At 34.9% G+C, this 15,289-nt stretch overlaps 1 protein-coding gene across 6 annotated transcripts; it reads left to right on the top strand.

Annotated features, from left to right (window-relative positions):
* Nucleotides 1–7,613: 7,613 nt before the first annotated feature.
* On the top strand, nucleotides 7,614–11,009 carry LOC112003681 (uncharacterized). Of its 6 annotated transcripts, none has more exons than XR_010631278.1 (7): nucleotides 7,614–8,021; nucleotides 9,205–9,365; nucleotides 9,479–9,643; nucleotides 9,738–10,063; nucleotides 10,159–10,355; nucleotides 10,440–10,541; nucleotides 10,626–11,009. XR_010631278.1 is itself a non-coding variant. In XM_065779348.1 (7 exons), exons 1-4 carry the CDS (start codon nucleotides 7,899–7,901, stop codon nucleotides 9,792–9,794), a joined length of 396 nt encoding a protein of 131 aa, XP_065635420.1. In that variant the 5' UTR covers nucleotides 7,614–7,898; the 3' UTR covers nucleotides 9,795–10,063; nucleotides 10,159–10,355; nucleotides 10,440–10,541; nucleotides 10,626–11,009. The 6 variants fall into 6 exon arrangements, 3 of the variants coding, with proteins under 3 accessions (XP_065635420.1, XP_065635419.1, XP_065635418.1); XR_010631279.1 differs by having other exon boundaries at nucleotides 8,740–9,365; nucleotides 9,516–9,643; XR_010631277.1 differs by having other exon boundaries at nucleotides 8,740–9,365.
* The last annotated feature ends 4,280 nt before the right edge of the window (nucleotides 11,010–15,289 follow it).

Genomic DNA, 15,289 nt, shown 5'->3' with positions numbered 1-15,289 from the left:
CATGTTGTGTCGTTGCTAAAAGGTGATTATCAGAGACGACAAATTATATTGTCGCTAATAGCCTTCTAATAGCGACGACCAATGTGTCATCGCTAATAAATAAAGTATATATAGAATATATTTACTATATATTTTTGGCCACATATCTGCGACAATACACAAGGTCGTCACTAAAGATGATTATTAGTTACGATAGATGTTGTCGTTAAAATAAATCTTATTTTAGCGACGTAAATGTCATCGCTAAAATATTTATTGTCGTTGCTAAAAGTTTCCCTCCATTTTCCAAAAGTAAATAAAATTCCCTCCATGGCGTTAGCGACAACGTATTAGCGACTACCTTTGTGTCATCGTTGCTATGCACCTATTAGCGATGACCATATGTTATTGTCACTAATGTGTGCCTAATAGTGACGATTTTTTGGTTGTCACTAAAACATTGGTCACAAAAGACCAAAATTCTTGTCGTGAATGTATGGATCGATTTTTATTTAAATGTGTTGTTGAAATAAATGTGTTAATCAAATGTGAAGTTTTAATAATGTAATGACAGGTTACAGGTTAATATCAACGTCATGAAAATAATAAAAACAGAAAATAAATTTTAGTGACGAATTTTTTCGTCACAAATATGGCAACAAAAAATTGTTTTAGTGACAAAATATTTCATCACTAAATGCAATGGAATTTTGTAAGAAATGGTTTTAGTGACGAAAATTTTCATCGCTATATGTGCATGGATTNTAGAGAACATGGTCATACAAGTATACAACATATGTCCATCACGCGCTATACTTAGATTTGAAATCTAACCGTCGGATTTGAATAGTGTAATGAAAGGTTAATTCTCATAAATTATGGTCATAATCAAACAGTTGGATTTAAAGAAAGATATGGTCAAAGTTTAGTTAAAGTTGGTCAAATCATGTCAAACTTAATAGATGTTCCTAAGACCGCTAGACTTGGTGAAATTCATTTTCAAATCTCAATCATTGGGATTGAAAAGTATGGTGACATATTGGTGTTGGTGAAATTTAAGACCAATTAGATGGTTAGATTGAGAGAACATAGTCATACAGGTGCACAATACATGTCCATCACGCGTCATACTTAGATTTGAAATCTAACTGTTGGATTTGAAGAGTGTAATGAAAGGTTAATTCTCGTAAATTATGGTTACAATCAAACGGTTGGATTTAGAGAAATGCGTGGTCAAAGTTTAGTTAAAGTTGATCAAATCCAGTCAAACTTAATAAATAGTCCCAATACCATTGGACTTGGTGAAATTGATATTCAAATCTAGATCATTGAGATTGAAGAGTATGATGACATATTGGTGTTGGTGAAATTTAAGACCAATTGGATGGTCAGATTGAGATAACATAAACGTACAGGTACACAACACATGTCCATCACAACCATAATTAGATTTGAAATATAACCGTTGGATTCGAAGAGTGTAATGAAAGGTCAATTTTGGTGAATTATGGTCACAATCAAATGGTTGAATTTAGAGAAAGACGCGGTCAAAGTTTAGTTAAAGTTGGTCAAACCCAGTCAAACTTACTAGATGGTCCTGAGACCACTGGACTTGATGATATTCAAATTCAAATCTTGATAATTGAGATAGAAGAGTATGGTGACATATTGATGTTGGTGAAATTTAAAACCAAATGGATAGTCAGATTGAGAGAACATAGTCATACAGGTACATAACATACGTCCATTACGCATCATACTTAGATTTGAAATCTAACCGTCAGATTTGAAGAGTGTAATGAAAAGTTAATTCTCATAAATTATGGTCACAATCAAACGGTTGGATTTAGAGAAACATACGGTCAAAGTCTAGTTAAAGTTGGTCAAATCCGATCAAACTTAATAGATGTTCCTAAGACCACTAAACTTGGTGAAATTCATTTTCAAATCTCGATCATTGGGATTGAAGAGTATGGTGACATATTGGTGTTGATAAAATTTAAGACCAATTGGATGGTCAGACTGAGAGAACATAGCCATACAGATACACAATACATGTCCATCACGCGTCATACTTAGATTTGAAATCTAACTGTTGGATTTGAAGAGTGTAATGAAAGGTTAATTTTCATAAATTATGGTCACAATCAAATGGTTAGATTTAGAAAAAGGCACGGTCAAAGTTTAGTTAAATTTGGTCAAACCCAATCAAACTTAATAGATGGTCCTAAGACCACTGAACTTGGTGAAACTAGGTTCATGAGAATGTTTTCAGTGGATTATTGGGTATTGGAATTGTTGATAGAAAATGTCAATGAAGAAATAATTTTGAAATATGATGAACATCATGTTAACATTGACTTAGGTAAAGTTGATTTGGCAAAATGATGAAAAATTTTATCATTTTGGCTCATATATCATGTATTATCACTTCTGATTTTAATTAATTTGAATATGTATGTTATAAATATATTTTAGTTTGATTCATTTAGTTACCTTTGGTAAATATTATTGCATAACTAATGATTGAATTGGTTATTAGTTGAATATATTATGAATTTATAATGAATTTATAAATTCATAATATTTATAATGAATTTATTAGTTTGGTAAATATTGACCAATACATTTCTTATGACATATGAGATAGAAAAATCAAAAATTGATTCATGATACGATTTACATTTTGATAATTATGGGTGTTAGTCAGTATTTTGAATGGAATCAGAACCTTCTCGATTTTTTTATTTTATTGATTTCGAGTTTCAAATGGGTAACATTATGGTGTGAGAGTATTCTGAAGCAACAAGCTCTCCCTTCCTCTCTCTCTCTCTCTCTCTCTCACTCTCTCTCTCTTTTTATGAATTTGAGAATTTTAAATTACTTTGTAGGTTTCAAGGTTATTTTGGTCATTATTTAAGTTTGGGGGTATTTTGGTCATTTTAATGAGGCTAATGTTATTTTAATCATTTCAAATATACTAAAGGAATTTATGTCATTTTAAATATTTTAAGAGGCATTTGGAGGAATTGATAAATAAAAAATATATTAGAATTATTTTAGCCACATATTAGTGACGACAACCTTTGTCTTCATTAAAAGATCCCGTATGGTGACGACCTGATTCGTTGCTAATATATAATCTGCTTCCCTCCAATAATTCACACCACTTTTTGATAGTGAAAAATTTTCCCTCCATTATATTTTGGTAAATATATTTGCAACAACATGTTGTGTCGTTGCTAAAAGGTGATTATCAGAGACGACAAATTATATTGTCGCTAATAGCCTTCTAATAGCGACGACCAATGTGTCATCGCTAATAAATAAAGTATATATAGAATATATTTACTATATATTTTTGGCCACATATCTGCGACAATACACAAGGTCGTCACTAAAGATGATTATTAGTTACGATAGATGTTGTCGTTAAAATAAATCTTATTTTAGCGACGTAAATGTCATCGCTAAAATATTTATTGTCGTTGCTAAAAGTTTCCCTCCATTTTCCAAAAGTAAATAAAATTCCCTCCATGGCGTTAGCGACAACGTATTAGCGACTACCTTTGTGTCATCGTTGCTATGCACCTATTAGCGATGACCATATGTTATTGTCACTAATGTGTGCCTAATAGTGACGATTTTTTGGTTGTCACTAAAACATTGGTCACAAAAGACCAAAATTCTTGTCGTGAATGTATGGATCGATTTTTTATAAATGTGTTGTTGAAATAAATGTGTTAATCAAATGTGAAGTTTTAATAATGTAATGACAGGTTACAGGTTAATATCAACGTCATGAAAATAATAAAAACAGAAAATAAATTTTAGTGACGAATTTTTTCGTCACAAATATGGCAACAAAAAATTGTTTTAGTGACAAAATATTTCATCACTAAATGCAATGGAATTTTGTAAGAAATGGTTTTAGTGACGAAAATTTTCATCGCTATATGTGCATGGATTTTCTTAAAAATAGTTTTAGTGACGAATTTTTTCGTCACTATATGTACCCGAAAATAGTTTTAGTGACGAAATTGTTCGTCACTAAATATGAAGTAATAAACTGAAATGTTTTAGTGACAAAATATTTTCGTCACTAAATACTGTTTTTAGCAAGGAAAACATTTAGCGACGAAATTTTTTCGTTGCTAAAAGTTTTTTTTTTTTTTTCTAAACAAATCGGACTTTTAGTGACGAAATTTTTCATCGCCAGGACATTTAGCGATGGGGCTACAGGGACGAAACGAATTTCGTCACTAAAAGTCTAATTTCGTCACTAAAGCTTCTTAGTGACGAAACACTAGACTTTTAGTGACAAATTTTTTCATCACTAAAAATACATTTTCTTGTAGTGAAAGAAAATCAGATCTGTTTTGTAAATAAAATAAAAAGAAAAATTAGATTTGTAGAGAGCTAGAAAAAATCAGATCTACTCTTTTCATGTGAAATAAAATAAATAAATAAATAAAAGTTTTTTTTATAAGAGGACTACACTCATGAAATAAACATACGCTACTTGCATCAAACAAAACAAACAAAACATCATTACTTATAACTTTCATTTTTTATTTCAAAATTTGATGTGTTAAAAAAAAAAAAATCAAATCTGCATCTAAGGAAGATACAAATTAGTTTTTATGTTAAAAAAAATTCAAATCTACATCTAAGGGAAATACAAATTTGTTTTTTTAGTTTTGAAAAAAATTCAAACATGCATCTAAGGAAGATATAGATCAGTTTTTATGTTTTAAAATAATTCAGATTTGCATCTAAGGAAGATACAAATCTGTGTTTAGTTTTGAAAAAGATTTGTTAATGAGTAGATTTTTGAAATTCAAAAGGCAAATCATGACAACAAAAGCATTAAGAACATATTTTAACAAAAATATTAACAACACATGGTATGAACATTAGAAATTAAAACTAAAAGAATATACCCACTCATGCACCATGAAGTAAAAAAACAAAAAGGGTAAAGAAAGACTACCTCTTGCATGGATGTACTCTTCTTATTGAGAGAATATTTTAGGGTTCAAAGAAATTTATTCAATTATCTTTGAAACTTAAAATATCTTGCTTACCAGAAAGAAATTCTTAAGGCTAAAGCCTCTAGAATGTCTTTAACGTAAGAAAGAAAATAATAGAAAAGAAGAGTTAGAAAGAGGGGAAATCAGAGAGTGTGAAAAATGTGCTGAATTTTGAGACGCAACCTCTATTTATAGAGGCTGGAATATTCGAAAAATTAGCTAGATGATCATAATACAAACTGTGATGCATCCTTATCTGTAAAAATTGAAAATGATGGGTTTCAGCTTAATCCAAGTGCCCTCAGGCCGGGGCCCGATTTTGTGCCAATCGGCACTTGAAAAGTGCTGAATGGCCCTTTTGGGTGCTGATTCGTCGTTTGAGTTTTGGTCCATTTTGGACTTCTTTTTTGAGGTTTTTTGACCTAGGACTTGCACTTAGACGCGTTTTTATGCATATTCTAAAAATTAAACTCTTTTCTTGATAATTCAGGCCTTTTCAGCAATGGTTATCTTGTACATAAATACGCTAAAAGTCTTGATTGTCCACAATTTTATTGTTATCCACTTATCCCCTTTATTCCCATGCAAACAAGCCTATTTTTGACACTAACTAACAACCAATCACAAAATTATTTAATTAATTATAATTATCTAGCCAATCAGAATCAATTTAAATTTATCATGTGTGGTTAATTCTACCTAAACACAATACATGCTAACCGTACAAACTTGATCATGCAATATCTTTCAATCCTATGGTCTGATTTGGAAATCGGGCATACTGTTGCAACCGTTAGAATCTCAAGATCATTTTTATTATATGCAATGAACAAATTAATGCATGTAATGCAATCATGGATTTTGGGTATATAAATGGTCATTCTAGTCATATTCCTTGATTAAATCATGGGTGCAAAATCGAGTGTCTACAGAATGCCCTTCATTGACAGAGCTTTGAAAGCGAATGTCAATGTAAAACAAAGACATTGATTTTAGAAGCCATGATTTACTTGAGGTTGAAATTTCAAAGATTACCTAGCCCTAGAACCTAAAATCTTGGAACATAGAACTAGTGCCTTGCTTTTTGACAGAAATGAAAATTGTGAATACTTGACCTACTTGATAGACGATGAATTTTGAAATGATTCTCGATAGTTGAGGTGACTAAGAGGATTTTCTATCTCAGTCTGAATATGGAGGGTTGATCAAGGGGCTTCTCTACCTTGATCTAAATGGAAGTTATCCAAGTGGCTTCTCTACCTCGAAACCTGGGTTGTGGCGAAAAAATGGCTTCTTTATCTCGATCTTGATGAAAGGTAACCAAGGTGATTCTCTACCTTGGAACCGGAGCTATGGCGACTAAGGGGCTTCTCTACCTCGATCTTGATGAAAGGTAACCAAGGGGCTTCTCTACCTCGAAACCAGAGCTGTGGCGACCAAGGGGTTCTCTACCTCGCAGGTAACCAAGGGGCTTCTCTACCTCGGAACTAGAGCTCTGGCGACTAAGGGGTTCTCTAACTCGATCTTGATGAAAAGTAACCAATGGGCTTCTCTACCTCGGAACAGGAGCTTGAACGACCAAGGGGCTTTTCTACCTCGATCTTGATGAAAGGTAACCAATGGGCTTCTCTAACTCGAAATCAGAGCTGTGGCTACCAATGGTCTTTTCTACCTCAATCATGATGAAAGGTAACCAAGGGGCTTCTCTACCTCAAAACTGGAGTTGTGGTGACTAAGGGGCTTCTCTACCTCGATCTAAATTATTGAAATATTGATCAAAGGGCTTCTCTACTTTGATATCAACTATTGGAATGTCGATCAAAGGGCTTCTCTACTTCGATCTGAACTGTTGAAATGTTGATCAAAAGGCTTCTCTACTTGATCTGAGTTGTAAGAATGTCGATCAAATGGCTTATCTACTTTGATCTGAACTGTTACATGGAAAAAGTCAAAATTTGGGATTAGACTTTAAACAATGAATTCTTTATGGTCCCATCGTTTTTGAGATGTATGATTTTCATTTGCTTCTTCTTGATTTGAAGTTTTTCATTTTTTAGCAAGAAAACTTTGATGGATTTGTGTAGTTTTTTGAAAAAAGTTTTATCTTTGGAATTTTGAAATATGGAATTTGAAATTGGAAATTTGGAAGTGAACTTGAGATTTGAATTTAGAATTTGGAATTTGAAATTTAAAATTTGGGATTTGGAATTTGAAACTTTGGATTGAAAATTTGAAATTTGGAATTGAGATTTTGAGATTCGGATTTGAAAATTTAAAACTTGAGATTGAAAATTTGACATTTGGAATTGAGAGTTTGAAACTTTCTCTCCTTAAGAGAAATTGAATTTTTTGTCCTTGATCCTCTCCAATAATATTTCTTTTAAAATCACATAGAATTTTTTTTCTTGAAATTAATATCATTTATTATTATTATTAAAAAGATCACTCATCTTTCATGAGCCTTTGTTCTTAAAAGAAAAGAGGAAAAGAACAACTTTTTTTTTTGGGAGTTGACTGAGTCAACTCAATCAAACCTGAGTTGACGAGTCAACAACTCAGGTTGCTAAAACAAGGGTGGGGGGGGGGGAGGGTGGCCAAATTTTGGCCCCTCCTTTCTTTGTCTTTTATTTCCTTTTCTTTACTTTTCTCTCTTCCTTCTTCCACCATTGTTACTATTCACCTCCTTCTTCTACTTGAATTTTCTCCTTCGCTACACCATTTCTTCTCTAAAAAAACACTTTTCTAAACTTCTCAACTTCCCTTCACTCATCCTCCTTAATATCTTTTTAGATCCTTGTGTTCTTTGCTATTTTTGCTACACACCCATTTTGTGAAACCCATTTCCAAACTTCCCTTTTCTTTACACTACAATGGCATCATCTTCCAATGGGCTCTCTTTCCTTACTTTTCATGGGAAAAAAATTCCATCCATCACACAAATGGAATGATGGAGAGGGGCTCCTTCAAGACCCCAAGACCCATGCTCCACATTCTAAGATGGACTTCAAGGTGAGTTTTTCTTTTGTTTCTTTGTTGGGGAAAATTGTTGTTTTCATGTTCCATTGAAAGTTAGATGTTGAGACATTGTCATTTTGTTGTTGTGTACTCTTGTTGAAATTTGGGACATTGTAGGGTCGATCACGTTGTAATTTCGGCTTTAGGGGTATTTTTTGAATTGTTGTATTTTTTTGGCATGGTGTAACTTGAACAATTTTGGTGGGTCATGAATTTTGGCAATGTTGGTAATATGTGATGTTGTTGAATGAATTTTGGGGCATTGAAGTTATGAAAATTTTGTTGTATAGGCTTGGTTGAACAAATTCGTGATGAGTGTGGAAAATTTGTTGGCATGTGTAGGTCTTATTTCATGAGCATGGCAAAATCTTGTGGGTATGAGTATGGAAAAAATTTGTGGGTGTGAGTATGGAAAAATTTTGGGGTGGCATGTATTTTTCTTGTATTGGTCATGGAACTTTGATTACGGCAAACTTTTGTTAAGCATAAGACTTTGGCTATGGAAATATTTTTGTTGGGTATGTGATGTTAGATCATGGATGAAGTTTTGTGGTTATGATTTTGGACATGGGAAATTTTTATGGTTGTGATTTTGAACATGGGAAAAAAAATTTGTGGCGTTGATTTTGGTCGTGAAAAATTTTTTGGTTGTGATTTTGGACATGGGAATTTTTTGGTTGTGCATAATGTTGGTTCAAACTTTGTTTTGTAGAACCTTAAGAGTCAAGGCAGCCTTCAAATGTTGAAAGGCATATGGGAGAAATTGTCTCTAGATATTAAGAACATCATTAATGAGGCCGGCTTTCAGACTTTTTTCAAGCTTTACTGAATTAGGAAACTCATGAGTACAAGGGTCTCCAACTACTCCTTGCTTTGTTAGAATAGTTCTAGATACCACGTGTACATTCTATTTTCCAAGCATAGTTGAAGTGATGCTAACGCCTTATAACTTCTCCATCATCACTGGTTTGAGATTGGGCAGTAAGAATCAAGATCAATGATTCCTTCACTCCAAAAGAGATTAAAAGTCTCTAGGGCGTAGTGCCTTTAAAACTGAAGAGAAAAAATGTCTCTTTGATGTGGTTGTATGAAAACATTGAGAATTGTAGTACCATAGCAATCGACACATGCATGTTCATGCTCCTCTTCATTGGGTCCTTCTTATGTCTGGACTTAGGTAGCACTATGAGTTTGCACTACTTGTGGAGTCCGAAGGATATTGATCAAATCAAAAATTATGACTAGGGTGGCATGGCTTACGCTACCCTTTTGCACTTCATGGATCAACGTTCTCAGCGTAGCCTTTCAAGCTTAGGTGGTGCACCATTTATCTGGCAGGTGTGGTTTGGAATTTTGCTATGTGTGGGTTTTGTTTTGAAAATTACTTTGGCTATGTCAATATGATGTGTGTTGAATTATTATTATTATTATTATTATTATTATTTTTTTAGGTTTGGATGTATGAATATTTTGGGGTTGGTCTTCAAGTTCAGGAAGATGTTGATGGCATATATCCGAGGTTTCTCCGTTGGTTGCCTAAATACCGTCTGTCAACACCTTCCAAGCGTTCTTTGGAAGTTTGGTGTACAGTGATTGACAATTTAATTGTGGCTAATGTGAGTTTGCCTTCTTCTTTTTTGTGTGGGGGTTTTTGGTTTTTGGTTGTGGTTTGGTCTTCTTTTCATTTTGGGTTCTTTTATGATTTTTCAGATATCTTTAAATCCTTGGCTTGGATGTGAGGAGTATGTGGAATGTAATGGGCTCTAGAGCTGAATAGCCATCATGTATTGTTTGAATGTGGCCATGGAAGGTATTGGTATCTTGGCAATCGAGTGTTGCCTCAAGTTCAACACGTGTATCCTCCTACAACCATTCCAGTTCCTCCTTGTCTCTCCATCTGGTTGGCTGACCTTCTAGCTAATGAAGAGATTGCTCATACTCGAATTGGCCACATTGTTTCAGGGATACCAGGAAGTTATTTTGAATTTATTCAAACTCAATTACAGGGTAATCTAGCTGACATTCCTGTGATATCGGTATTTCCCTTCCCTTTTGAAATCAAATTTTTATCTTGTATGTTCATCCTCCATATCTTGACATTGTCACAATATTTGCATGCTGGACTTTCAAGCTTCATCTTTTGAAGAGGAAGAGGAGTAAGAAGAGAATTCCCCTCCTTACCATGCTAATGGCTCTTCTAGTTCTTTCATAGAGACTTATCCTCATTTTCTTGCGTGGCAATATGAAGTGATGAATCCTGATGGATCATATAGTTCCATGACTTTGGACAGGCCAGAGCACACCCCAAATGTTCCTTGGCCCGAAGCGGTGTGTTCCCAAATTTTCTAATTCCTTGACTTCATTTCTTTTGGATCACTAAGTTGTTCATGAATTAATGCCTTTGTACTTCAGGTCGATGTTGATCCTATGGAGAAAAGTATGCAGATGATTGGAGGCTTGTAACTAATGGCTCGTACTCAGTTTTCCCAATACATAATCAACAAAACGAGCTAGGTATAAGATGATGCTCTCTAAGTGTCTTTTGCTTGGGATTTTCCTGATAATGGATCTAACACTTGTCTTTGCTGATTTTTCAAGTGAGTCAAATGGTGCTGGTTGATGCCAACAAAAGATCCTTGGAGGAAAGGATCGAGAATCTTGAGCTTGAGAACCAAAAATAGGATTCTCGATTCTATGCAAGTCAAGAAAGAAACACTGAAGGGGACTCCTCTAGAGGTGGGTCAAGGAGGCCTTCACACAGGTGGACTTGGAGTCCCAATGATGTTTGATTTATGATTTTAATTTTCCTACAAAAACAAGGAGAAGTATTCCTTAGAAAAGCTTGTATTAATTTCAGTTTTACCTCTTTGTCCTTGGAATTGCTTTTGATCTTGTGGAAACTTTAAATGAGACAAGTTTAGAATTCACTTGATAAGGTCTTGTAGTACCAATTTAAACTTATCTTGATTGGCTTTGATGGAATTTGCACTTATTTGAATGAGGCAAAGCCGAATGCCCCTAGTTTAGAAATGAATGCATGACTTTTTTTTTTTTTTGGAAATCTTGAAATCTTGGTTTTTTATGAAAAGATGATGATGGTGTTCCCTTTTTTTGAAAATGAATGAGGCATGGTCGAATGCCCCTAGTTTGAGAGATGTGTTCATGGTCTTGAAAAATATTAATTTGATCAATTCTCTCCTTCTCCTTTTTTTTTTTTTTTTTGGAAAATAATGATGCAAGTGATGGTGATTTTTTTTTTTTGGAAACAAATGAGTAAGGCATGTCTGAATGCCCTAGTTTAATCAAAAATCTTTTTGAGTGTTATATAGGGTCAAAAATGGATCAAGTACCCAAAAATGCAAAATTGTGTAAATGAACATTGGTGGAATTGAGTGTCGTTCGACACTTTGAAAGTGCCGATCAGCACTTTTAGAGTGCTGAAAGGCACTTAATCATGCCACTGGGCTTACGCCATGGTGGGCTGACTCCTCACACTTTTTCGAAGTGTGTTTTGCATGTTCAAGTTTTTTGGAAAATATTTTCTTTGTTTGTGACCACGAAACACTTTCCTACTCAGCTATAAACTCTTTGAAACTTATTTAAACCTGATTAAGAACTGATGTAGCTTACTTTAGTAATCTTTCCTGCAACAACTCTTTGCATAAAGGTTAGCAAGACACAATAATCACAAGCAAGAGTTATCTATGGCAAACAAACAAAAATTTTCTCATTTAACAATTCATGATATCAACAGATGGGTTCGTAGCTTTGATTTTAGCACCAAGACCAATTTACTGCCTACAAACTAGAGGGAATCAGGGCTTTAAGGAATATCAAGATCAAGTGGGATTTTCTCCGTGCTACTGTGAAGTTTTAGGCTACTAAGGACCATGTATTCTGGTTTCAAACTACTGAACTTTGTCCCACCATTGAAGAATTTTCAGCCATCCTAGGTTACAATCCTAGCAAGAAATCAGTAGCAGTTTCTTGTTATCCCAGGCATAGGGAAAATTTGTCTGATGCTCTAGGACCTCCTACTTCAATTACCAATTGCAAGATCTAAGGGCACATGGTGAATCTTTGTATGGTACTTTCCAGATTGATCAATAAATGTACTCACAGAGTGGCTGCCAACATGCAGAAGAATTTTGGCTTAGCTCTTTGGTTTGTGGGAAAATTCTTGCTTTGCACTAGAAGGCCTAATTTTGTGGATGCTCAAGCCATAAGTGTTGTGAATCAGATTAAAGATGGTGATAATCTTGTTCCTCTAATCTTAGCAGAAACTCTTTTGGGTTTGGATTCTATATTTCATGGTGGAGAGTTACAAAACTTTCTTGGGAGTCCCTTGGCTTTGCAAATATGGTTAATGGAAATATTGGACATGATTGCCACGCCTACTTTGCTGATTATGGTCCTGGAAATTTTCTCAGTAGGACTGTCCTTAAATCTGAGTGTCAAACTGAGAGTGAATGGGTGAAGTTTCTGAACAAGAAATCCAGTGCCTCCGTTCGGTGGAATTGTTGTTGGTGGAAATGCCCACCCCTTTTGTTGCGGTCTCCAGGATCAGATCATATCTTCCAAGTTGGGTTCAGGAAAGCAGCTTTCTACAAAGCTGGCAGACTCTTGAGGCAATTCCAATATGAACAAGGAATGCCTGGTGGAAAAAGAAGAAAACTTTTTATTCTTGTGGACACAAATCCTACTTCTATAAAGAACATGTTGTTGGGCTTGGGTATGACTGACCGAGTGGATCAGTCCTTTGTTAAGGTCCACTTTCAAAGGATGACCACGGACTACTCTAACTGGCTAGTGAACAAGATTGTGGACAAGGAGGTTGACATGGTTGCTATAAGAAAGAAATTCCTTAGAGACAACCGAGAAAGACACAAGACTGACAACTATGAATTTAAAAGGAGGGACCCAAATGACAAAATAGCTAACATAGATGAAAGCAATCAATGACCCAAGGAGAAAAGACTGAAGAAAAAATGACCATCTTATTTTTATGGCTTTAAACATGTTTATTTCAAAAAGTGGATGTGAAACACATAGGTTTAGGAATTATTTAGGATTTCAGTTTAAGGGCTCTGTTTAATGTGTAGATTTTTAGGATTTGGTTTTTTAGGATTTGGTTTAGGGTTTAGGTTTTGGATTTTTTGTAATGGCATGGTTTAATGGAATGGTTGAACTTTGGAAAATTTTCTCTCTTTTTTTGCATAATGGATAAATGGTGGGTTTAGGGAAATTGTGACCGGACCAATGCATAGTTGCCTACGTACCTCCTTGGTAGAAGGATCAGGTCATCACATAGTTCATTCTTTTTTATTTGCCTTAACTTTTGCCTAGGCCGCCCTTCTGGGTTTTCAACCTAGTAGGCTCTCTCACTCTCTTTTTTTCACTCTCCTTTTGCGTATATTGCCCTTTTGGGTTTTCAACCTACCTTTTTATTTATTTATTTATTCTTTTATTATTATTATTTATTTTATTTTTTTGAAAACAAACCTAGGAAGGTAAATAACATAATTTACAACCACTTCAGGACGTGGTGCTTTGAGACTACCAACTCAAACGTGGTATTTCTTCAATTGATCCATGTTAGCTTGTTCAGTAAAAGGGTTTGCATCTAAATCCATCAACCTTACTGCTCCTCCAAAGTATATCTACTTGATAATGTATGGACCCACCCAATTTTGCTTGAACTTCTCGTTCGCATCTTCGATCAGGGCTCGAATCTCTTTTAGAACTAAATCTCCTAACTTCAAATCTTTGGTTCTTACTTTCTTCTCAAAAGCTTTCCTAAGCCTCCTTTAATAACCTTGAATGTGATAAAAGGCCTTAAGTCTCTTTTCATCCAACATGCATAACTGGTCATATCTACTTTACAGCCAATCTACTTCAGGGATTTCACTCTCTAGTATTGTTCTCAATGAACAAACACCCATTTCAATGGGGATGACTGCTTCCATCCCATACACCAATGAATAAGGAGTGGCTTCTGTGGAAGATCGAATTGATGTTCTATACCCTCAAAGTGCATAGGGTAATTGTAGGTGCCAGTCCTTGTAGTTCTTTGTACTCTTCTTCAAGATTCACCTTATATTCTTGTTAGCTGCCTCAACTGCTCTATTAGTTTAAGGAAGGTAAAGGGTGAAGATTTATGGTGCTAAATGTTGAATTGTCGTAGCAGCTTTTCTGTTTCTCCTTTAAAATGTAGCCCATTGTTTGAGATAATTTCATGTAGTACTCCATACCTGCAAATGATATTGGTCTGAATGAATTAAGCAACTTTCTTTGAGTTCAGAACCTTGTATGAGGCAGCTTCTACCCATTTAGTAAAGTAATCAATGGCTACAAGTATGAATTCATGGTCATTGGATGTTGTTGGGTTAATCTTCCCAATAATGTCTATCCCTCATGTAGAGAATGGCCAGGTTGATGTCATGGTATGTAATGGCATGAGTGGCATATGCTTCAGATCTCCATGGACTTGGCATTGATGGCATTTTCGAGCATGAGCCACACAGTCAGCTTCCATGGTGGTCCAGCAATACCCTTGTCTCATTATCTTCCTTGACAGCATGTGTGAATTCATATGGGGCCTATAACTTGATCATGAACCTTTTCAATTATTTGTTGTTCCTCCTTAACAGTCACACAAAGGAGATGAATTCCATCATGTGATCTTCTATAAAGCCTCTCACCACAAATAATGTAGTTAATAGACAACCTCCTGATGGTCAATTGGTCATTCTTGTTTGCAAACTTCGAGTATGTCCCATCCTTGAGGTATTGTAGGATGTTCGAATACCATACACCTTCTCCATTCTTTTCCTCATCCTCTTCTATTGTTATGCAATAAGCTGGTTCTTCTTTTTGTTCCACCACTATTGGTCCAGCTTCATCTTCTTTAGGCCCATCCATCATGGATGCCATCGTTAAAGCATCTGCAATCTGATTCTGCATTCTTGGCATATGTTGTTACTGGATTTTGCTGAATTTTGAGGCCCACTTCTGAAGACATTCATGATAGGCATTAGTCTTTCTTCTTTGATTTTTCATTTATTTTGGATCTGAAAGATTATCAAGGCTGAGTCACCATATACTTCCAATTCTCTCACTCCAAACCTAGGGCTGCTCATAATCCCATAATACAAGCTTGATATTCAGTGGCATTGTTGGTGGCAGGAAAGTTAAGTCTACCGGAAAATGGAATGTTCGTTCCCTTTGGAGAAATTAACAGAACTCGAATACCACTTCCATTT

Source organism: Quercus suber, unplaced genomic scaffold, assembly GCF_002906115.3.
Source record: "Quercus suber isolate HL8 unplaced genomic scaffold, Cork oak 2.0 scaffold_206, whole genome shotgun sequence".
Taxonomy (NCBI): domain Eukaryota; kingdom Viridiplantae; phylum Streptophyta; class Magnoliopsida; order Fagales; family Fagaceae; genus Quercus; species Quercus suber.
The sequence above is the reverse complement of the archived record's forward strand: the minus strand, read 5'-3'. Positions and strand labels throughout refer to the sequence as shown.